Source organism: Salvelinus sp. IW2-2015, linkage group LG20 (assembly GCF_002910315.2).
Source record: "Salvelinus sp. IW2-2015 linkage group LG20, ASM291031v2, whole genome shotgun sequence".
In the NCBI taxonomy this organism is placed as follows: domain Eukaryota; kingdom Metazoa; phylum Chordata; class Actinopteri; order Salmoniformes; family Salmonidae; genus Salvelinus; species Salvelinus sp. IW2-2015.
In genome coordinates, this window is record NC_036860.1 from 46,501,167 (window position 1) to 46,524,446 (window position 23,280).

The following is a 23,280-nucleotide window of genomic DNA, read 5'->3' on the forward strand; positions in this document are numbered from 1 at the left end:
GGTGCTAACATACAAACACTGAGCAAGGAACTAAGGAACACACAGGGTTTAAATACTAACAAGGGAATGACTTACAGGTGCAAACAATAATTAGGGCAAGAAAAACAAAAGGTACAAAAAAGGTGCAAGGGGGACATCTAGTGAACAAAACCTGAATAGTCCTGGCCAAAACCTGACAGCAGGGAGGGACAGCCCCAGCAGTCAGCTGGCTCAGGCACCAGGGCAACAGGAAGAAGAGGGATCAGATGGAGCAGAAGCACCAGCAGTAGTGCCACAAACATCTGCTGTTTGGATGCTGTTTGACGAGAGAGCAACTGGGGATGCAACACGAAGGAATCCCTCAGCAGATGCCATAATGGAGGTTCGGTCCTATTTGGAAGAGCCCCTCCTCTAAAGATCTGCAGATCCTCTGAGCTGGTGGAAGAACAAGGCCTCTGTCTGCCCAAGGCTTACTAAAGTCATGACAGGGAAACTCTGCATAGTGGCCACATCCGTTCCCTCTGAGAGGGTCTTCTCGAAAACGGGACAAATAATTACTGAGAGAAAAAACACATCAGCTCCTCGAAAGTGAGGCAGCTTGCATTTCTGAATGCAAATCTCCCATAAAAGCAAAATATGGTCAGCATTGCTGTGTGCTGCTGGTTATAACATGTCAATAAAGAAGAGAGAGAAAAGAGGGACCAGTTTAATGTTTTAAGTGGGATGCTGCAGATTTGCAAATTGTTATTTATTTTTCTTTGATATGGTGCAATATTCTATTATGCTGTTCAGATTGTATTCGTTTTGAATGGTTAGATGTATGTGCACTTTGTTTATATATGTTAAAAAGTTATACTTTAAATGCAAATGTTTAATAGCATTCTTTTTCATAACAAACCAATGCATTTTTAAATACATTGTGGTTAAGGTAGAGTATGACTTKATTTAATAATTTAATTAGAATTGTTTTAACACCAATAGTCAAATAATCGCAAACTGTTTGACTTGAAAAAAATATTTTAAAGAGCCATTTGGGAGCCAAAAGAGCCGGCTCATTGAAAAGAGCCGGAAAGCCCATCACTAATTTACATCCAGATGTGTGCATTATCAGACTGTAGCATCAGGGGCAGGCACGGAACTCTGGGCAGCCCCGAACAACTCTTAGGGTCTGTCACCAGACCACAGTTTAGGAGGCTGTACCACAGCCTCCTCTACTTTCTACACTCAGCATAAAACACCTTATGCACTACTCTGACTCTAGCCACTTCAAATTGCCTCTCTTGCACCGGACACTTTCGATCCCCAGCACATATTAAGATTGGGGGAAGGTGGTGCTTAAACTACTTCGCCTTGAGTGCATTGCACGTGTGCCCACACGGATMGGYYGGGGGGGGGGGGGGGGCTTTGGCTGAGAGTTTCTTGGTTGTCACTAGTTACCAGAGCTACAAAGACAAAATTGTCTATATCGTAAAAATTCATGAAAACAAAAATGTGCTTTTTGGTCTTAATTTAAGGTTAGCCAAAATGTTAGCAGTGTGATTAAGGTTAGGGTTAAGTTTAGGTTTCAAATCTGCCGATGTGCCCTTGAGCAAGGCACTTAACCCTAATTGCTGCTGTAAATTACTCTGAATAAGAGTATCTGCTAAAGGTCTAAAATGTCAAATATAATGTAATAAGATAAATTGTAGAAATGTGCATGGTTAATGACTTGGCTGTGGTAACTAGGGATGACCTTTTGCAAGGGTGGGGACTCTCAACTTCTAACAGTATCAAAGATTATCTATTGGGCTTGTTTAAGTAGTAAGGCTGAAGCAACCGACGGCAGACAGAAGTCGAGGCAGGTGCATCTGCTACAGCCACTGATGTGGTTTTTCAACAGAAAGGCTCAGTGCAACATGGCAGTGTTGCCATTGTTTGTAAATGTCTCCAACTCCTATATCACACACTCACAAATTGGACATATATGTGTGTACATTGTACTATCAATTTGGGGATCATTTGTACATATCCACTGTATACATATGAATCACAACTTTTCCTGTTTCAGTCATGTCTTTGGTCCAGTTTGCGTGAGTCAAACAAAAACATTCTAATCGTTGTTTGACAAATAGTGCCTCCCAAAATGCAAGCAGTGGCTGCAAGTTGCAGATGGTGAGAAGCAACTGCAGAAAATGAAAGTCGACTTTAATTAAAGCCTACAATGCCTGGGACACTGTAGGCTACTTTTAGATTGATACTTTATTCCTTTATGAATACATAGTATTGCTTAACATGCGTAATCCTTTGCAGTTTTTCATCAATTGCCGCTTTTATCCATGCATTTTCATAATTTGACCATGCGTCTTGCTATAGGTTATCATATTAAAGGTTCCGTTAGTGAATTATCACTGATCAATGATTTGGAAGAAACTAATCCACAGCCGTTCTCCCAGCATGCCACGTTTTTCCTTTGTTACTGTTTAGGCCTATACTAAAGGTTATTCACAATACAATATTACAATAATATATACACAACATATGTAAACATCCATGCATAAAGATCAACCCTGTCCAGACTGGTTTGGATGAATGCATGGAGCCATTCAGAGATGCACTTTGGCTGCATTTAGAGGCAGGTTTTTTAAGTATTTTTTTAAAACTAATTGGTATTTTGACCAATCTGATCAGCTCTGAAAAAGATCTGATGTGAAAAGATATGTGATTGTTCAAAAGACCAATTAGTGGAAAGAATATCAGAATTGGGCTGCCTGTGTAAACACAGCCTTTGTAGCCTACTCTGTTACTTAACCTGTTTCTGTTTTTAATGTGTTCATTAAGGCATAATGACATTTGTATTTTGTACTCACATCCAGATACTCAGCTTGTTTGTGTGGTGACTTTTTTAGGGATGGGAGAGATTATCTGAATATTTATTTGTAAGGCTGTGGACAGCTCAAGGTTATCGGGACAGTAGCCTATTATGCCCKWTCTTAAATCGTTGGATAACAAAAGTAGGCAGTGTGAAGGTGAACGGAAAGGCACTGGAGCGACGAACCACCCTTGCTGCCTGGCCGGTTCCCCTCTCCACTGGGATTCTCTGRCTCTAACCCTATTACAGAGGCTGACTCACTGGCTTACTGGTGCTCTTCCATGCCGTCCCTAGGAGGGGTGCGTCACTTGAGTGGGTTGAGTCTCTGACGTGATCTTCCTGTCCAGGTTGGAGCCCCCCTCGGGTTCATGTCGTGGGGGAGATCTCTGTGTGCTATACTGGCCTTGTTTCAGGGTAGTAAGTTGTTGGTTGAAGATATCTCTCTAGTGGTGTGGGGGCTGTGCCTCCTGTACTCCCTGTTCACCCATGATTGCGTGGCCATGCACACCTCCAACTCAATCATTACGTTTGCGGACGACACAACAGTAGGGGGCCTGATTACCAACAACAATGAAACAGCCTACAGGGAGGAGGTGAGGGCACTCGGAGTGTGGTGTCAGGAAAATAACCTCTCACTCAACGTCAACAAAACAAAGGAGATGATCGTGGACTTCAGGAAACAGCAAAGGGAGCACCCCACTATCCACATTGATGGGACAGCAGTGGAGAAGGTGGAAAGTTAAGTTTCTCTGCGTACACATCACGGACAAACTGAAATGGTCCACCCACACAATGTGGTGAAAAAGTCGCAACAGCGCCTCTTCAACCTCAGGAGGCTGAAGAAATTTGGCTTGCCACCTAAAACCCTCAAACTTTTACAGATGCACAATTGAGAGCATCCTGTCGGGCTGTATCACCGCCTGGTACGGCAACTGCACCGCCCYCAACCACAAGGCTCTCCAGAGGGTGGTGCGGTCTGCACAACACATCACCGGGGGCAAACGACCTGCCCTCCAGGACACCTACAGCACCCGATATCACAGGAAGGCCAAAAAGATCAAGGACAACAACCACCCGAGCCACTGCCTATTCAACCCGCTACCATCCAGAAGGCGAGGTCAGTACAGGGGCATCAAAGCTGGGACCAAGAGACTGAAAAAAAGCTTCTATCTCAAGGCCATCAGACTGTTAAACAACCATCACTAATACAGAGAGGCTGCTGCCTACATACAGACTCGAAATCATTGGCCAAATTAATAAATGGATCACTAGTCACTTTAATCATGTTTACATATCTTACATTACTCATCTCATATGTATGTAATGTATTATATACCATCTATTGCATCTTGCCTATGCCGCTCGGTCATCGCTCATCCATATATTTATATGTATATATTCTTATTCCATCCCTTTAGATTTGTGAGTATTAGGTAGTTGTTGTGGAATTGTTAGATTATTTGTTAGATATTACTGCACTGTCGGGAACTAGAAGCACAAGCATTTCGCTACATTCATATTAGCATCTGCTAACCATGTGTATGTGACCAATAATATTTGATTCGGGAGAGCTTGAAAATTCAAGCCCCTTGGGTGCTGCCATAGATTTACATTAGACGTGCCCATCCAAGAAGACTCACCTGCTACATATAAAATGACGTCAAATCACGTTACATCTACCGTAGCTTTGATTGGACTGATCATGTCAACATCATACTTTCAAAATCTTAGCTAGCAAGCAGCCATCATCATGAATCAAGTCGACAATCAACTGGCAAATCCTTTTCATATGAAGAGGAATTATAGATAAAAACGAATCGGTGCTCATCGGCCATAAGCATTGCACAAGTTGGAAATCGCAAATTCAACAATGAGTGGTTTGAAAGGAATCAGTGGCTAACTACAAGCTTGGCAAAGCAATCACTGGACTGCTATTCAGTGGAGAGGGTGTGTGGTCCAAGTCTGGGTTTAAAGAACACCCTTTGTGTTTTGTTAGACACGGAACTCTTTTTACACAATATAGCAGGGGTGTAAAGCCATAACACATAAGTTTTTCCAGCAGCAGACTATGATCGATAACGTCAAAAGCCGCACTGAAGTCTAACAAAGCAGCCCCCACAATCGTTTTATCATCAATTTCTCATTGGGAGTGGAGACTGCTTTGCAGTGCTGTCTTCGGCTTCCATGGCTCACGACATGCGACCATCATTGATTGCCATGCTCCGCTTGTTGTGCTCCTTCGACTCCGCTACCAGATGGGGGAGGAGAGGCAGAAGATGGCTCCCCTGGCGAACAAACTCCGGGCAACACCGGTCAGTCGGATAACGACAAACGATAAGACAGAGATGCATCCAACATGCGCGAACGCCTTCCACCCACCCGCGTAGAAAAGGTAAATATGCCACTCTGCGTTTCCCCCAGTTTCTTACGTAGGCTGGCGACCTGCGTGATCAAGGAAGCCACATCAAGCCTATAATCCTCGGCAAGCAAACAATTGCTGCATTGGAAATCTGTGATCCAGTTTGTCCCGAAACCAAATGTAGTAGATACAGCTCCTATAGCGCTGACTAACTATGTTAGCATCTTAGCTAGGTTAGCGGCTCTTTCGAGCAAATTTTAAGCGGTCAGTAAAGCGCGATTCCGGGACAAGAAATAACGGTCCTAGCTGTTAAAAGCTAACCGCGTTCCGTAATCCATGCAAAAACCTTCGACTCCGCTATCAGATGGGGGAGTTTGGTATTTATATTTAACAAAGATTGGTTATGTTTTAGTTAAAATAACAAACCGAGTGTTTCCAGCATACACTAGTTCAGCTGCGCACTCTGATGACGTAGTGAAGGTATGCCATCAATTAACACTAAGCTCTACGTATAAGCAAGTGCAAGCAAACGAGCTGCGACGACATAGGCCCTTGTTCAGCACTTTCAAACTGGACACCGACAGAAATTCAGATCGGTGTTAGTTCAGATAAATTCAGCAAGATGTTGAGGCGTTTACTGCAAGATAATTTAGATATTACATTTGGCACCGGCTGCCATGTGTTACCGCATCGAGAGTATTGAAATACTGCTGGTTTTTGAGAGAGAAAGAGAGAAATGCGGTTACCCTACCATTTAAAGTATTTTATTATGCCTATGTGGTCTAAAAAGGAAGGGAACAATCACGAGGATCCACCTACAGGCAATATGCCTATACCGATGCAGAGACAGGGCATTGCGCAATCAACACAACCCTCGCAAAATCAACTTGAATTACATGGGTCTATTACTGAGTTTTCTCTGGAAAACATGGTTACAGACCGAACAACATTATAGTATCCCCTCCTTGTGGAGAAAAGCATATGAGCTAATTATAATAAACAAAATAAGGAAAACAAAGAAATGCATCATTCCAACATTGCCTAAAAATATGAATTAGATACTAATGAGATAGACCTATATAGGCAATATAACAATGGAACGATAAGAGGCAAGCCGTAATTTCGGTTAAGACATTATTAATGAGCGAGCTCAGACGGACAATATGCCTATTTGCTCAGCACTTTTGAAATGGACAGCAACAGTATTCTCCCTGTACACTAAGTCAGAAATGTAGGGTAAATAACAGCGGCATATAAGCAGAAAGCTTTTACAATATTCAATGATGACATTTTTCTAAAACTGGCTATAGGCTAAAAAAAAATGTTTTTGTTGATTTAACCTTTATTTAACATGTGCACCACCAAGTCAGAACTGTAGGCTATAGGCTAAGATCTGAGAGGGAGATGGGGACTAAATGCTTAGGGTGAGACACATGGGCTACTAACAGCTTACTACACAACATACACTTATTATTACTGTCTTAGCTACAGTTTACATATATCCCTGGCATATTACATAATTTATACAGCAGCATACAAGACATCGGATTATTTTTGGACCGTTGTTGTGCTGTGCTCACTTGAACAGGAAGGTGGCGTGGCAGACCTTCTGTGGGCACACTTTGTCATCAAACTTTGTCATTAAAGTTTGGCATTCTCTGGATATATGGTACTTTCAAAACAACTGGGAACTCAGAAAAAAACAAGGTTGAATCATGACGTCAGTGATCTTCAGGTCTTAAAGTCGGAGCTCTAGAAAGAGTTTGCGATTTGGAATTCCGAGTTGGTTGACCGTTCAAAGCGTATTTTCCCAGTCTGAGTTAGTTTTTTCCAGAGTTCCCAGTTGTCTTGAATGCACCGAAGTCAGATATTTCCAAGTTCTGATTTCTAAGTTCCCAGTTGTTTTGAACACGGCAGAAGCCATGCTGGATTGACAGCTGGCCAATCTATTCAACCTTTTCTGTCCCATGTGGTTGCGTGTGAATGTTTATCCTTTTAAGCTTGGAAAAGTGACTCTTTCAGACAGATGTTTTAAATACTTAAACCCAGACTTGGACCACACACTCTCTCCTCGAATAGCAGGCAGGGGAAGCAAAATAGTGATTGCTTTGAATTGCAGTTAGCCACTGATTCCTTCCAAACCACTCATTGTTGAATTTGGGATTTCTGACTTTTTGTTTAATGTTTATGTCCAATGGCGATGAGCACCGATACGTTTTATCTATAATTTCTCTTCATATGACAAGGATTGAAAAGGATTTGCCAGTAGATTGTCAAGCATATTCATGACGATGACTGCTTGTCTAGCTAGCTACCTTGCTAGATAAGATTTTGAAAGTATGATGTTGACATGATCAGTCCAATCAAAGCTACCTTAGATATAACGTGATTTGGTATCATTATATCTATGGCCAATGACCTTGAGCCTTCGTGGATGAGCACTTCTAATGTAAATCAATGGCAGCACCCAAGGGGGCTTGAACTGCCTAGCTCTTCCTGAAGATTCTGCAGTGATGTAGTGTCCCCATGAGTGACAGAACACTGAGCCAATCACGGCGCAACAAGAGAAAATGAATAACACCTACGCTCTGTGCTTTCGCTGGCTGCCCCTCCACCACAGAAATCACTGAGCTAGGCTGAAACGCCTCCATGTTTGTATGCGGCTTTATTAACTCAAGGATTATTATTCATGTTTTTACATTGTTTGCAAACTGATATGCATGAAATAATGCCAAAATAACATGCACATTTCTTTTGTTTCTTTTAGCTAAACAGGTAGCACTGGCGTGCGCACATAGGAGATCCCGTGAAAAATGTGCCCGCCTATGGAATTCAAAGGCCTGTCTAACTGATTCGCCCGGCCCTGCAACATGGTGTCCCATATTAAGTACTACTGCTTGGATAGATAGGAGGTAGAGGGGTTGCAAGCATACAGGTATAGATTCTGTACTGTATCTAACTCTATGATTCCAAGTATTTGTTAGCCATTACTTGGCACTAATTGTGCAACCCAAAGACACATCATGTGTCACACTGTCACACATTGTGAAAAGACTGTGTGTGAAACACCCTTTCTCCTCATAGGCAGTACTCAAATGAGTTGGACTTACATTGTGTTGCTGAAGTTATGTTGCTGAATTGCGTCCAGGTTTTCTTCCTTCACCCAAAGTGTGCACTTCTATCATTTTTTTCATGGAGTTAGCAATGGAAACTCCCTTCTTTCAATGCTTACACCAATCCTATGCTTTTCAATTTATGACAAGAAGTGCACACTTAGGGAGAAGGGTGGAGAATTGGGATGTAGCCCTTGTGTGCTCTCTCAACCACCTCTATGCCAACAAAAGAACATATGGGATACTCTACGGCACGACATTTAATTCTATTCATATTGTAGTCCCATCCTCTCCCACTGAGTTCTTGTATATGACATGTTGCTTGTTGCAAGTGTGGAGGAAATTAATTGATTACATACTATGCTGTTTAATTAGACCAACTATGCTGTTTTTTACTTAAAGAATTGTCCATTGTTATATGCTAGTATTTTTTACTGTTACAAACTTGTCTTGTGTGACGTAGTCATAAATCAGAGCGTACAGATTTAGGAGCCGTTTGGGTACGACCGCAGTATGTGACCTGTGTTTACAATCGGCAGGAATTTAGCTATGTGGGAATTGCAGGGAGGAACATAGAATGGTGGCGATATCAGCTATCTTGATCTGCACAGATGAGCTAAACTACTTTTTAAAAATCTTTTTACATCTGCTAACTGTCACATAGAAAAGAGGATGTACTTTCTATAAAAGGAGAGAGACAACTGTTCATTGGGCTTTCAACTCTGAACTATTTGAGTAATTATTGATTACTCCATTGTTGCAAATCTCATTGTTGCAAATCTTGCTGTTTGAAGTAATCTACAGTCTCTCTTCTTTTGGTTAGAATTCCCATCACAATTTGGCAAAGACATAGGATGGCTAACTCCGTCTGCTAATCGTTCCCGGGGTGACCGAGGTTATCTACGCGCAAGGGCTGCGTTAGACGTGGCTCGGGGAGCCCACACTAAGCGGAGCAGAAAGGGACCTGCCTCGAACCCGGCAGGGAGCGTTAGTGGACGGATACGCCATCCCGAACATACAGAGTTAAGGCTGAGACTGATTTTCTTTCAAACATCATAGAAAATTCTGTTCTGGGAACAGATTGTGCACTTTAGGTCTTTTGTTGGATCAAAAGACACCCCTAATTAGAAACTCAGTTATTTCTAATAGGGGAAGTCCTATAATTTTTAATTAGGAACTCTGTTGCAGCAGAGATATCTTTAATTAAAGGGGAAATTCTGGGACGACTTGCCCTGTTGGAGCAGGGTAAGGGGTTTCTCTGTTGAGCACAGAAGCGGGCATGGGATGACATGACATGGTTACGAGTTATGTGATCCCAGAGCACAATCCCGAGATAGAAGTTAGAAAAACATTCCTGCAGGTTAGAAAACATTGTAAAAGAAAATAAATGAATCAGTGGACCGGTAAAACAGTTGGTTATGATTGGGAAACCAGCTATAAATGTAAACCCTACATGGATATTTGCATTGGAGGAACTACCATGTGGGTACAAAATGTAAAATTACATAGAGTGATGAAAAAATATTTTGAGGGAGTGTGTTTGTGTGTTTGTTTTTTCCTGAGTGTGTGTGTGTATAGACGAGAGATTTGTATTATGGATGGACGATGGACCCTAATTTTGGTAATATGTGTTGTCAATAGCAGTGATATTTGAAGCGTGAGAATGGTATAAGACATTAGGTCTCCCATATTCTCCAGTAGTAAATTGGCAGAAGCTTCAATATTGGTTCTAATACAAGGTATCAGGTGCCGTGACCAATCAACATGCACAAATACCATACCTACTCTCCGGGGAAGTGGGTATCACTACCTTGTAAAATGGTTAAGATTGGCATATATTAAAACCGTGAGTGAGGAAATCTTAACACCCTGGACACTGTTGAGAGAGGCACAGAAATAACCACCATTGAAATGTCATCCATTGTTTCTGACATTCCCGTAAAAGTAGGAATAGAAGAGGTAAACTAAAGCAAAGCCATAGAGGCACTAAAAGAAGTGTGAAAACATTCTACAAATTCGGCTCGAATATGAAAAGAAATCTAATCATGGATAAAATTGGGCAGCATTTCCCTGCTGACGGAAAATTTCAATCTAATAAAGAATTCAGAGATGCTATTGTGAGTTGGCACAATGACATAAGAGAAAAATGTGAAACATCTGAAAGAGCTCAGCTGTGATCTCGCAAATGAACACCAACCAGACAACGATTGGAATCCGTTTGGATGGGTTCAGTCATTATTTGGTCTTATTGGAGCTACAATATTCCATTGGTTGATTTATGGCTTAGTTATCTTTTTTTCAATAATGCTTATTATATCTTGTGTTAAGAAATTGTGCAGCAAAACTGTTGACACTTGATTAATTTCCTATGCCTGATTACATGTCTGATGGAGATGATGATAATCCATAACACCCAGCTAAAAACATTGAGTTAATGGTGCAGCATGTGCATAGGCCATGCCCACAGTGAAAATTCTGTAAATGGTGCTCCCAAGGTAGAGTTAACCTTTCACACTTGACTTCCAAATATCTCTAACGGTTGCCCCAGCGTGAGTTTTTAATACACATGATGTCAGTTACACAACAGGATAGTTAGTCTGCACTGCTCTCAAGCTAGGGCGCTCGAATCTCAGATGTTTATTACAAAACGGGGCAGGCAAATGGCAGGTCCAGGGCAGGCAGAGGTCAGTAATCCAAGGCAGTTTAAATCGGACAGAACAGCAGGCAGGGTCAGGGCAGGCAGAATGGTCAGAACCCGGGAGGACTAGAAAACAGAAACTAGAGATACAGGAAAACACACTGGTAAGACTTGACAAGACGAACTGGCAACAGACCAACAGAAAACGCAGGCATAACTACACATGGGATAATAGGGGAAAATGGGAGACACCTGGTGGGGGGTGGAGACATGCACAAGACAGGTGAAACAGATCAGGGTGTGGCACGCAGATCAAGTATGCAGACATTTGCGCATCTCCAGTCAGAACAGGACCTGCGCAAACTTTTTCGCATTTTCCGGCTGGTGCCCGCTTCACTTTCATTGTTGTTTTCATTACTAAACGATAATAACTTTGAACATGTGTGCATTTCTAACAAAGTAAGTGCCTTATTACACTGTAAAAGTTTCTGTATGTTGTGTTATGTTGTTTCTACTATAGCTCACAGTATGTATGGAGCATAATATATGTGTGTGTATTCCTTATAACCGCGGACACGCAAGGTAACATTACTAATTTCATAACCTTTATGGTGTTTGAATAAATCGATTGAGTAAATCGTGCTTATGTAGCTACCTACGTTCTTCTATTAGCTCTGTTAAACAATGATAATTGTGTCGGTGAAGTATTAGCTTGTGTTGTCTTTTGAAGCTACCCTGGCCTTATGACCATGGTTTGTTTTCAATTGGCCTGTTTAGCATAGCCCTGTTCTGCCCTGCCCTGCACCCTTGTGGAGCTCAACAGTTGCTGTTTCTTACTGTTATATGACTCATTATTAATTTTGTCAATGCAATTTTATAATTTGTATAGCAGTGTTATGTTACTTCCTTGTAATATTGTTTGATTGCTATATCCTGATATTGTATTCTAATTACTAATAATTCCTCTTTATTGTGTACTTTCAGAAACCACACATACAAACAGTATTGAACATTATTTGCCAATATCATAACTGGAGCTGGACATCTTTCAAGCTGAATATTGAGGCCAGATTTTGTATGCCAGCGTACACTCCTTAACAGTACTGGATAAAAACACAGCAAGAAAACACTTGCTTGAAGTGTGTAGGACTGCTGTACCAATTGTCCACATTCAAAGTGTGTCCCTTGCCGAGATGAGGAGCCAGCATGGTCATCACCGTGGAACCGGACACCTCAAGCCCCTCATAATGTTGGATATCAGTGGTTGATCCTGTGTAGACTATAATGTCCTGGACAAATCCTGTCTTCACGTCGCACATAACAAAGCACTTGACCCCAAACCTGTGCCTTTTGGGTGGAATATATTGACGGAACGCCTGCCTACCCTTCCATAACATCAGGAACTCATCAATGCATAGGTCCTTGTATGGCACAAATACCCTACCAAATGCTAATGTCAAGCTGGTAAGAATATTTCGTATTTTGTGTAACGGGTCATTTAGGTTGGCAGTAGATTTGTTGACAAAATGCAGGCATCGCAGCAGAAATAGGAAGCGGCCTTGGGAAAAGAGGGTGGCAAAGAAGGGAGTMGCGAACATAGGATCTGTGCTCCAGTATTCTCTTAGGGAGTTATTCTTTACTATTCCCATGAAAAMAATTGTCACCAGGAAGGTATGCATTTCATTAATTGTGATTGTCACCCTTTTAGCGAGTTTCCCCCTCACTCCTGGCTCTCTCTTCTCCTGCAGGTCCAAGGCATAGCGGTTGGTCTCCTCTAGTATGTCTCCCACCAGCTCTGCTGTCAGAAACAGCTTGAAGCACTCTGCCTCAGAGGGAAATGGCAAGGGGCTTTGCAATCCAGACTGGGACTCATCAAAGCAAACAGCAGGGCCAGGAAATGGCTGGCAGCCTTCCAGCTACCACAGACCTCCTGTACATTATCCACTGTTGGTCTGCCTCCGTTGACAGGGGCAGCTCCTCATTGTCCCTGTCACTGTCAGAATCTGATTCCTGACTTTGTCAGAATTGTAAAAAATCTTTCCGCATTTGTGAGTTGTCTCCTTTTGAAAGACATTGTTAATGCTACAGCTTAGCTCACTAGCTACATACATAAAGAACAACACTGAATCGCTCAGAGTGGGAGTGAGAGGTTACGTGATTGACTGCCTGCATGCGCCATTTGTATCAATAAATCACTATCAGAAAATGTTTTGTGTGGTAATAATTTATTTACTGTTTTATTCACGTTTTCAAGTACTAGTGACAAATCATGCATTCCGATTCTTGCATAGATTGTAATGGACACATATTATGTGTGTAAAATACTTTTTTGAAGGTTGTATTGATTATGATGAGCTAAGCTAATTCCAGCTATGTGTGGAGCCATGTTTGTTGAAATATAACGCATTCTGGGTTTCACGTAAACGTCTGTCGGACCAAGGATGTTATAACAAAATGAGGTGAGGGAGGGTTCACTCACTTTTTGAGTAAACTTCCAGTAGTGAATGATGGGATGTGAACGATGGTAGACGACACACCCCCTTCAACATGCATACTATAAACAGACCAAACTCATCTTGTCTCCTCTTATCTTTGGTTGATGAGAAAAAACAAACATGGCGGCGRGCACAAACTACCCATCATTGGATTACTTTCAATTTCTAGAAAGTGTTTTACTCAATTATTTCGATCAATGGTGAGCTCACCCMTGATGTGATTATTTTTAGTAATAGCTATTATAGTAATATCTATTAGCTAATTCCTGCTGTAGTTTCTGTCAACAGAGTTATGAAAATATGAATGCTTATGTTACGTCAATCTTTCCTCAGTTAGCGCTAGGATATATTTAGCCTACATTTTCCGGTTTGGATGATTGTGTTATGTTGTAGCTACTTCTGTGAATGTCTGAACATTGCATCCAAAAATAAACTGGTCACATTCTGGACATAACTTTACAAGGACTGTGTTTGTGCAAAATGTTTCTGTGAAAAAAAACAGTGTGGCCAGCTCAAATGCTGACTGTTGCATCAATCGAAACTGGACGTTCTAAATAAGCATTCTAATCACATCGGTTTGAGCGTACGCTGCAGGGACCACTGTAGAATGATCACACCCGTTTGTTGGTTGGTGTGAAGAAGTTAAGGGCCACTACCATCATGGTGACCAGTCTTCTACTTTCCCTCTTTCCCCTCATGTTAATGCTTGTTTGATGGAAATGCTCGTAAGTCATTTCCTATTAGGTTGAGACTTAGTCTCAAAAGGGAGGATATGTGGAGGAAATTAATTCATTACATACTATGCTGTTTAATTAGGCATACTATGCTGTTTTTTACTTTCCGCCACACAAGTCAAGGTTTTGTTGTCCCCCGCAATGAAATGGGGGAGTGGATCTGTCTCTGTCCATTCATACGTTCGTCACACGCAATTCTCAGACAGCACTGGCCCGCACTTGGGTGAATGATGCGTCTTGCCATAGAGATCCAGCATTTAGAGAATTATACTGATTGGCCCAAGGCAGGAACTATAGTAAATAACTGAAATGTGTTAGTCACACGCAATATCTCAATTGGCCCAAGGGGACTGAATCATTTGTGGGGGACGACATGTTTACCTTTGCCTTGTATACATACCAAGTAAATATTGTCAAATGTTAACAGTGGAGACAGTACCAGAGTCTCTGAAAGGGGATGACCTATGATATGGACTGGAAATAGTCTGATTCAGTTTCATTTTTCTGATGTGATATTTGAAGGCTACAAAAGTTATCTTTGGAAGAAAAGTATTTTCTATTCAAGTTAATTTGCTCGAGACCTGACACTGCCTTTCAACTAATCTATTTTGTGTTCCAACCCTTAGGAAAGTAGTTGTTCCACTGACCAACTGCAGTTCCACCATATTCCTTACACCAGTCTATTCCTTTTAAGCCCATGAAGGTGATTGTATGAGTGCTTACTTTGACTTAGGGTAAAGAGTAGGCTTATGTCCTGATTGTCCACCCATCTCCCAAAATGTGCAATGTCATGAATTGTATGATGGAAACTCCCTCTATAGCCAATGACTAGATCAATTCAATGTTTATACATTTATGGTGGGGGAGAAGAGTGGTGAATCGGGAAACAGAAAGTCTCATTCACACTTCATTTGCCCTTGACCACCCTGGTGCATTTGACTGACCTCTTCTGTTTTAAGTTTCCACACATGCTAACCAATACATAAGTTGTGCTCCTTTTTCACAGATGTTTCAGGCTGATGACCTGTCTCCATAGCTGAGAGAAACAGAGGAGGAACATCACTTTGTCCCCAATTCTACTGCTAATGTTTCTAACTGTACTGATGAGGAAGAAGAGGGCAGACTTATCCACTATTGTGAAACTGTTCAGTCAAATTTACATTGCCACTTTGTTACCAGAAACAAGTCACATGTTCAATAAGGTATTCTGCAAATAGAATTACAATACAAAAATGGTCTTGCTCTTCAGTGAAGTTCTGCCAATTGTATGCTGTAAACCATTATCAAGGAAACTTAGTTGAACACGTTGTGTAAATTGTAACATGTTTCTTGAACACCAGTGATTCCAAGGACAAGAATAACTGTTACCTGTAGAACAATGTCTCTATCACAGGTCACTAATACAATTATTTGTTAATTGTGCAGACTGATTGCTATGGCATGGACATGACAAAGCAATGAACTAACTAAACACTTATCGGCTATTATGCCTCTCAATTTCCAGTCGACATTTGCAAGAAAAAAGTCATTATGCAGTATAGCTATACCGATGGCTAGTGGCTTTGACAGTATTGAGTCAAGCAAGTTTTACTGTTTCACAAAATATGGTGTTGGAGGGGCAGTCAGGTGGGCATCTCCAGTCAGAACAGGACCTGCACAAACTTTATCAAATGATAACCTCATGATGCACACTGGCAGAGATGTCAACCAGCAGTATTTGTAAAGACTGTCTCACCGAGGACTGTAATGAAAGGCGGCCTAAGGGGTTCTTCTCCCAGTCACTGTGTGCCAAAATGTGTTCAACCAGAATGATTTCAGTAGATTATGTCTATCTATTTATCCCTTAAAATGCTGACATATACACACAACTTGACACTTTCCATACGCATAGCCAATGATGTGTTTAGAGGTTGTAAATGGCTTTGATTATGTTGCACAGCACCTTTCTAGCTAAATGACCACACAACTTGCTAGCTAGCTTATTGGCCTGGAAGCTAACGGACCAAGGTGCTGGAGCTATTAGTTCAGAGGATACAATCAACACGTCCATCTACTATTTTATACAATAACAAACGAGTTGCTAACTAGTTAGCTAGCTACATGCAGTATATAGCCACAGAATTAGCTGCTAGCTAACGTTAGCTTGCAGTACTTTGCCCAATCTCTCCCCTTTCCCCACGAACTGCTCGCACACAGATGAGCAACAGTAGCTACTGGTCATCGCAACAGTAACTATGGGATGGAGTTATGGAAGAGAATCAGCGAAACTGCACATCGCAGTTCGGCGCGACAGTGAGTTAGATTAGTTAGGCAGTCAGATCTGACACTGACACCGGCTTATCCAGTGACTTGCAGCTGCAGCGGCACCTGCCAACAAACCAAGTGTAGTACCCGCACATCCCTTTGGGCGCTATTGGGTGACTGTCAAATGACCTGCCAACCAGAAGCCAGCGAGGCCTTTTACTGGATTTTGAGCAGAGTAAATCCTCTCGCTTCACTTTCCTCTGCACCTACAGTATTGTAATGAAACAGCAGGGAGCAGGCCTCGAACCCTCGACATTCTAGCCCGAAGTCCAGCGCGCTATCGACTGTGCCGCAAAAGCATGCTCAAGCGGCAGAGTCGATTTCCACGCTTATAAACCCAGGGGCGTTACAGTATGAACACAGAAGCACAGACAGAGTTAATCACGCAGCTGACCAAATTTACTTCTGGGTTACCAGATCCCTTTTCTGGATTCTTGGGATGTCCCTAACCTTAACCCTAACCCTTACCTTAAAATCTATTATTTTGAGGGTTTTCGGTAGACAGACTTTTAACTTTAGGTCTTCTCCGCATAGTCTTCATCAATCAAACCTTTGCTGCACAGCTCTCAGCTATAGTTGTATTGTGTAAGTGAAACATTGTATCCCAAGCGGAATATCCCTATTCTTTGAATGGAAAGTCCCATGCAAGTGATGCCACATTGTATACATGAAAGCATTTAGTTATGGTCTGGCATACTGCCCCAACAGATGACGCAATCTCAATCGCACTCCACACTGCCCTTTCACACCTGGACAAAAGGAACACCTACAGTATGTGAGAATGCTGTTCATTGACTACAGCGCAGCATTAAACACCATAGTGCCCACAAAGCTCATCACTAAGCTAAGGACCCTGGGACTTAACACCTCCCTCTGCAACTGGGTCCTGGACTTCCTGATGGGCCGCCCCCAGGTGGTAAGGGTAGGCAACAACATATTTGCCACGCTGATCCTTAACACTAACACACACCCCTCAGGGGTGCGTGCTAGTACACTCCTGTACTCCCTTTCCACCCATGACTGTGTGGGAAAGCACGACTCCAACACCATCATTAAATTTGCTGACGACACAACAGTGGTAGGCCTGACCACCGACAACGATGAGACAGCCTACATGGAGGAGGTCAGAGACCTGGCAGTGTGGTGCCAGGACAACAACCTCTCCCTCAATGTGAGCAAGACAAATGAGTTGATCGTGGACTATAGGAAAAGGAGGGCCGAACAGGCCCCCATTAACATCAATGGGGCTGTAGTGGAGAGAGTCGAGAGTTTCAAGTTCCTCGGTGTCCACATCACCAACYAACTATCATGGTCCAAACACATCAAGACAGTTTGAAGAGGGAATGACAACACCTTTCCCCCTCACGAGACTGAAAAGATTTGTCATGGGTCCCCAGATCCTCAAAAAGTTATACAGTTGCACCATCAACAGCATCCTGACTGGTTGCATCACCGCCTGGTATGGCAACTGCTCGGCATCTGATTGTAAGGTGCTACAAAAAGTATAGTGCGTACGGCCCAGTACATCACTGGGGCCAAGCTTCCTGCCATTCAGGACCTATATACTAGGCGGTGTCAGAGGAAGGCCCAAATAATTGTCAAAGACTCCAGTCACCCAAGTCATAAACTGTTCTCTCTGCTTTCGCACGGCAAGCGGTACCGGAGTGCCAAGTCTAGGTCTAAAAGGCTCCTTAACAGCTTCTACCCCCAAGCCATAAGACTGCTGAACAATTAATCAAATGGCCACCCGGAATATTTACATTGACCCCCCTGCTACTCGCTGTTTATTATCTATGCACAGTCACTTTACTCCTACCTACATGTACAAATTACCTCAACTAACCTGTACCCCCACACATTGACTCGGTACCAGTACCCCATGTATATAGCTTTGTTATTGTTATGTAATTTTCTTGTTACTTTTGGTTAGAATATTTTCTTAACTCTATTTCTTGAACTGCATTGTTGGTTAAGGGCTTGTAAGTAAGCATTTCATGATAAGGTCTACTACACCTGTTGTATTCGGAGCATGTGACAAATAACATTTGATTTGACTGGTTTACTTTACAACTTTGATTGTTTTAGGCCTAGTTCTAAATGGCATAGCCGTACATCATCACAAATAGTTTTGTAATGATGTTGTTGATGGATTGAGCTCTTAATAATCATAGTTGTTTTCTTGGCATTTTTTTTGTTGAGAACAGTGTAGTGTAGGCTACCATAGTATGTACTGAAAATAATGTGACACTTGTATGCGTATAGCATTTGCTGGAAAGTAGAGTAATAATCTTTACTAGAAAAGCTTTAATGCACACAGACAATTGAAAACAAAGTTTAAGAAAAGTGTAAAGTTATTTCTTGACATTACAAGCAATAATATGTAATTACCATTGTAAAAAAATAAACATCAAAATACAAAGCATAAAAACATTAGATAATAATAAAGAAGCCTGTGTTGTTTCGCAGCAAACGCTAATGGTTTTATAGGCATCCAAAGCTGGATAATTATGTTAAAAATACTGAACAGGCAGCCATCTCCAGTGAACAAGGTGCTGATACCCCAAATTACTAATCTTTTTTGCCTTAAAGCGAAACTTCACCAACAAGAGCTTGTAAACAGGAAAACATTGGCATCCTTTTAAGGAACATAAATTATAACTAAATTCTCAACTACCGCAGCACAAAAATGAATGCATTGCTTTGCATTTCAATCGAATTCCTGACATTTGAATTGAAACATCAAATGGTTGATTTTCCTGTTATAGCTAATCTAATATGTACCACCTCCTGGCAAATTAACCCAGAAGTAAATGAGGAGTTGTAAGACTATCAAGAGCCACTGCAGGTCAATCTATTACATTTCATTTCACATTTAATTCCTAAACTGAATTATGAATTAAGCTCTTAGCTAAAGGAGTTTGTTTGTAGTCCCTCACTTACAGTAGGTAATCAAGATAAACACACAACACTCAAAACCACCTCAGTGGACCCCTTTCAGGTGACCAATAATTTGTGAAGATGACTGCCACAGTCCACGCCTGTGTAGTAAGTACTGAAGTAGATGCACAGTTGTGAAGATGTTCCTTGTTGTCAGCTGTACGTGTCCTTGGTCAAGACATCAATGTGGCTTCTGAAATTATATGACAAACATCATGAGACAAGATTCATTATTCTGTGATACACAATTTGATCGGATGAAGAAGGATTTGTCACATATTCAGAACATTTTTCGAGGTACTACAGACTCACCTTTTCTCTGTGACTCTTCTGGTGGATCCGCAATTCCTCTGGATTTGAAAACATATTTTGGCAAAAGGGGCAGACAGACTCTGGGATGGTTCTCCAAAAACCTTGCCCTAGGTCAGGAGAGTCACTGAGCTCCACTTTGGCCTCTTGATGACTTTCTGGAGATTTCTTTAGGTCTGCGTGCCAATTATCATTACCAGCTGACTTCCTATTACTCTGATGGAGTAGCCCTGCTCCTCTGACACGCTTCATTCCAGCAACCCAAGATTTGGGATTAGAGGACTTTTGAGACAGCTGATCTGAACACACCACCTTATGGCGAGCCTCTTCCCCCTGTGAGCTTACTGCGGGCCTGGCTCGGGGCGGACTGCTCAAGCGCATCTGAGGCAGTTGAGGCTTATGGGATGCCTGGTTTGAGGAGTTCACAAACTGGATGGAACTGGGGTCAGGACCAGGGAAGGGGAAAGCAGTGTACTTGTCCTGCTTTTGAGCCGATGCTGAAACATCTCCCTGTCCTGTCTGATTCCCCCTCACAAAGCTGGGCTGAGAGGTGGCGAATCCAGGTCCCCCTGTCGCCGCACTCCCTGGCCTGGCCAACCCCGAGCTCCAGCTCTCCAGAGGCGGCACAGACAACTGCTGGATGCAGTGGTGCAGAGAGGGATAATCCACATACTTAAACTTGGGAACCTTCTCCTTGGAAGTGAGAGGGGCACATCCTCCAGAGGGTCTTCCCAGGGACAGAGGGTAACCCTCCAGCCAGCTGTCCAGGGGTGGCACTGTGAGCTGCTGGATGCACTGGTGCAGCGAAGGAAAGTCCACGTACTGGAATCTGGGCACTTTGAGGGGCACGTCAGAGACGTCCTCTTTTTTAACCCTGATGGGTATGGTAGGCTGTGCCTCCTCTCTCACCCTACGGGTTTTTGTGTCCGGCTCAGTTTTGACCACTAAGGGTATGCCCTTTGTTTTTGGATCACCTGCTCCCCCTGTAGGGAGAATTCTCCTGTCCTCCATGGCTGGCCTCTGAAAATACATCAAACACAATTAAAGATAACCTACGTTGGTAAAATCAGGCTTGAATTTTTTTTAAGCATTTCCAAATATATCCAGTAACATTACTGAGGAAGGATAATGGAGGTTATTCATAAAACTTTGCTCTACTTCTCTTAAATGTATCTCCAGCTTTTTTCCCAAGATGTGTCAATCAAATGTATGTATACTGAACAAAAATATGAACGCAACATGTAAAGTGTTGGTCCCATGTTTCATGAGCTGAAATAAAAGATCCCAGAAATGTTCTATATGCACAAAAAGCTTATTTCTCTAAACTTTTGTGCAGAAATTTGTTTACATCCCTGCTAGTGAGAATTTCTCCTTTGCCAAGATAATCCATCCACCTGACAGGTGTGACATATCAAGAAGCTGATTAAACAGCATGATCATTACACAGGTGCACCTTGCGCTGGGGACAATAAAGGGTCACTTAAAATGTGCAGTTTTTTCACAAAACACAATGCCACAGATCTGTCAAGTATTGAGGGAGCGTGCAATTGGTATGCTGACTGCAGGAATGTCCACCAGAGCTGTTGCCAGAGAATTGAATGTTCATTTTTCTACCATAAGCCACCTCCAACGTTGTTTTAGAGAATTTGGCAGTACATCCAACCGGCCTCACATCCGCAGACCATGTGTAACCATGCCAGCCCAGGACCTCCACATCCGGCTTCTTCACCTGCGGGATAGTCTGAGGCCAGCCACACGGACAGCTGATGAAACTGAGGAGTATTTCTGTCTGTAATAAAGCCCTTTTGTGTGAAAAACGTGTTCTGATTGGCTGGGCCTGGCTCCTCAGTGCTCGCCAACTGGCCAGGGCTCGCCAACTCTGTTCCTGTAGTGCTACTGTCCTGTAGGTTTTCACTCCAACCCTAATCTAGCACACCTGATTCTAATAAGTAGCTGGTTGATGAGCTGAACCAGGTTGGTTGGAGTGAAAACCTACAGGAGGGTAGGTCTCCATGAACAGGGRTGAAGATCCCTGAAGTAGGTTGTCCTGACCACAATAATTAATAGGAAATAGCTCTAGGCAGCTGTATAATACATATATATTGATGAGATGCTGATAATAAGGGTAAAACTAGGTCCAGTTGAATATGCTGTGTGCTGCTCCTCCAACCCCATGTCAGGGATATTAATAGCATTGCAGGTATGAAGTTAGGAGGAAAGTAGGTCAGAGCCAGACTGATCACACTGCCAGGGGCCCAAAACAAAATATCTGTCACACAGCTGCTTGAGCAAAGAAAACCCGATACTTTAATACAAAACTCTTCACCCTGCTCACTTTTATAAGTATGGCTTGATTCAAGGGAAGACGGAGAAGATAAACTTGACCCCTATTAAGCATTCTGATTCACAATCCAATAGTGAATCTATTATTTTGTTTCTTTTAAATACTTAGTGTGTTTGTTGCCATCATCAGTAGAGACTGTGAAATAACAGCAATATGAGGAATCGCTTTAGAATCCAGTGTTATATAGTGATAACCTACTTCTTGTAATGTCATTTTTATTGAACCTACCATCCTGGCACAGTAAAACACAGAGTTTTGCCCTGGAACTGTGCCGAGCCGTGACGAGGGGCGGGGGAACGCCGTGTTCCATATTCACTCGCTGTGTTACGAGGAATTGGGTCACGCACGGTGGCCTACATTTAGAGGGTTTGTTGTCTTCGTTTTTCCCTCCCCACATTTATTTGGGTTGGCCCCGCCCTCGTGCGCTCAACAGCACAACAGTAACTAGGCTACAGAAATATACATAGTTGAAACGAAAAAGGACCTTTAAATTTGGAAAACTTCCATACTCATTTTATAACACATTTACCCTAGATTCGTATTAGAGACATAATGACACGTCGCAATAACTGCAGCGGCGGACGGTTGCATTATTTCCATATGATCACACTGTTTCACACAATGTATAAATATGTATATTAGACACCGACAAAGTCCACTGGGCTATAGGCCTAAAGCAAGTTCTAGAGAGCGACTGGCGCATACACACAGCAAAACATAGTACATTTCCAAATTAATCATTGTTCTTAATAGAAGTAGCATACAAGAAAATATGTGGCTATGACATGCATTTCTTCATCCAAGTTTTACCTTTCGTTATCGGTCTTCCTGGAAATCCGTGAAACGCGTAATGAATCTGCTTATTGGCGATGCTGTGTCCTGCATTGTGAGCAATTAAATAGTGTTACAAGATGTGAATCAACCAGTAATTGCTCAGACGTTTCGGTTTAGCAGCAAATCGAATAGAAAAAGGCAAGGCTTGATGGTTGACTCTTCGAGCGTGGTTGATGACACCTGCTATTAGTTTCCGAGAAATAACAGGTTTAATCACTCGATGTCAATGACAGCTAACCAGAAACAGTTGTTATATTGTGTCAAATGATTTATCTCTGAAAGCCTCTATTGCTACTGCTACCTTGACTGATAAAGTCTCAAACCAATCAGAGTTTTTGTACAGTCAAATCACTCCCACAGAATCCTTATCTATATAACACAATGCA

The 23,280-nt window shown here is 42.2% G+C and overlaps 1 protein-coding gene and 1 long non-coding RNA gene across 2 annotated transcripts; one reads left to right on the forward strand and one right to left on the reverse strand.

Moving 5' to 3' along the window:
* Window positions 1-11,251: 11,251 nt before the first annotated feature.
* LOC111979935 (uncharacterized) lies at window positions 11,252-13,863 on the forward strand. Its single transcript, XR_002879404.2, has 3 exons — window positions 11,252-11,396; window positions 11,922-12,401; window positions 12,686-13,863. It is a non-coding gene; the product is annotated as an uncharacterized lncRNA (long non-coding RNA).
* A 4,896-nt stretch (window positions 13,864-18,759) lies between these two features.
* LOC111981960 (uncharacterized) lies at window positions 18,760-23,246 on the reverse strand. Its single transcript, XM_024013465.1, has 3 exons — window positions 22,871-23,246; window positions 19,720-20,736; window positions 18,760-19,600 (listed from the first exon to the last, which is right to left on the reverse strand). The coding sequence occupies exons 2-3, from the start codon at window positions 20,725-20,727 to the stop codon at window positions 19,589-19,591; spliced, it is 1,020 nt and encodes a 339-aa protein (XP_023869233.1). The 5' UTR covers window positions 20,728-20,736; window positions 22,871-23,246; the 3' UTR covers window positions 18,760-19,588.
* Between the last annotated feature and the right edge of the window lie 34 nt (window positions 23,247-23,280).

Coding starts and splice junctions, on each gene's coding strand:
- LOC111981960 (XM_024013465.1), bottom strand. CDS start 20,727: ATGGAGGACAGGAGAATTCTCCCTACAGGGGGAGCAGGTGATCCAAAA.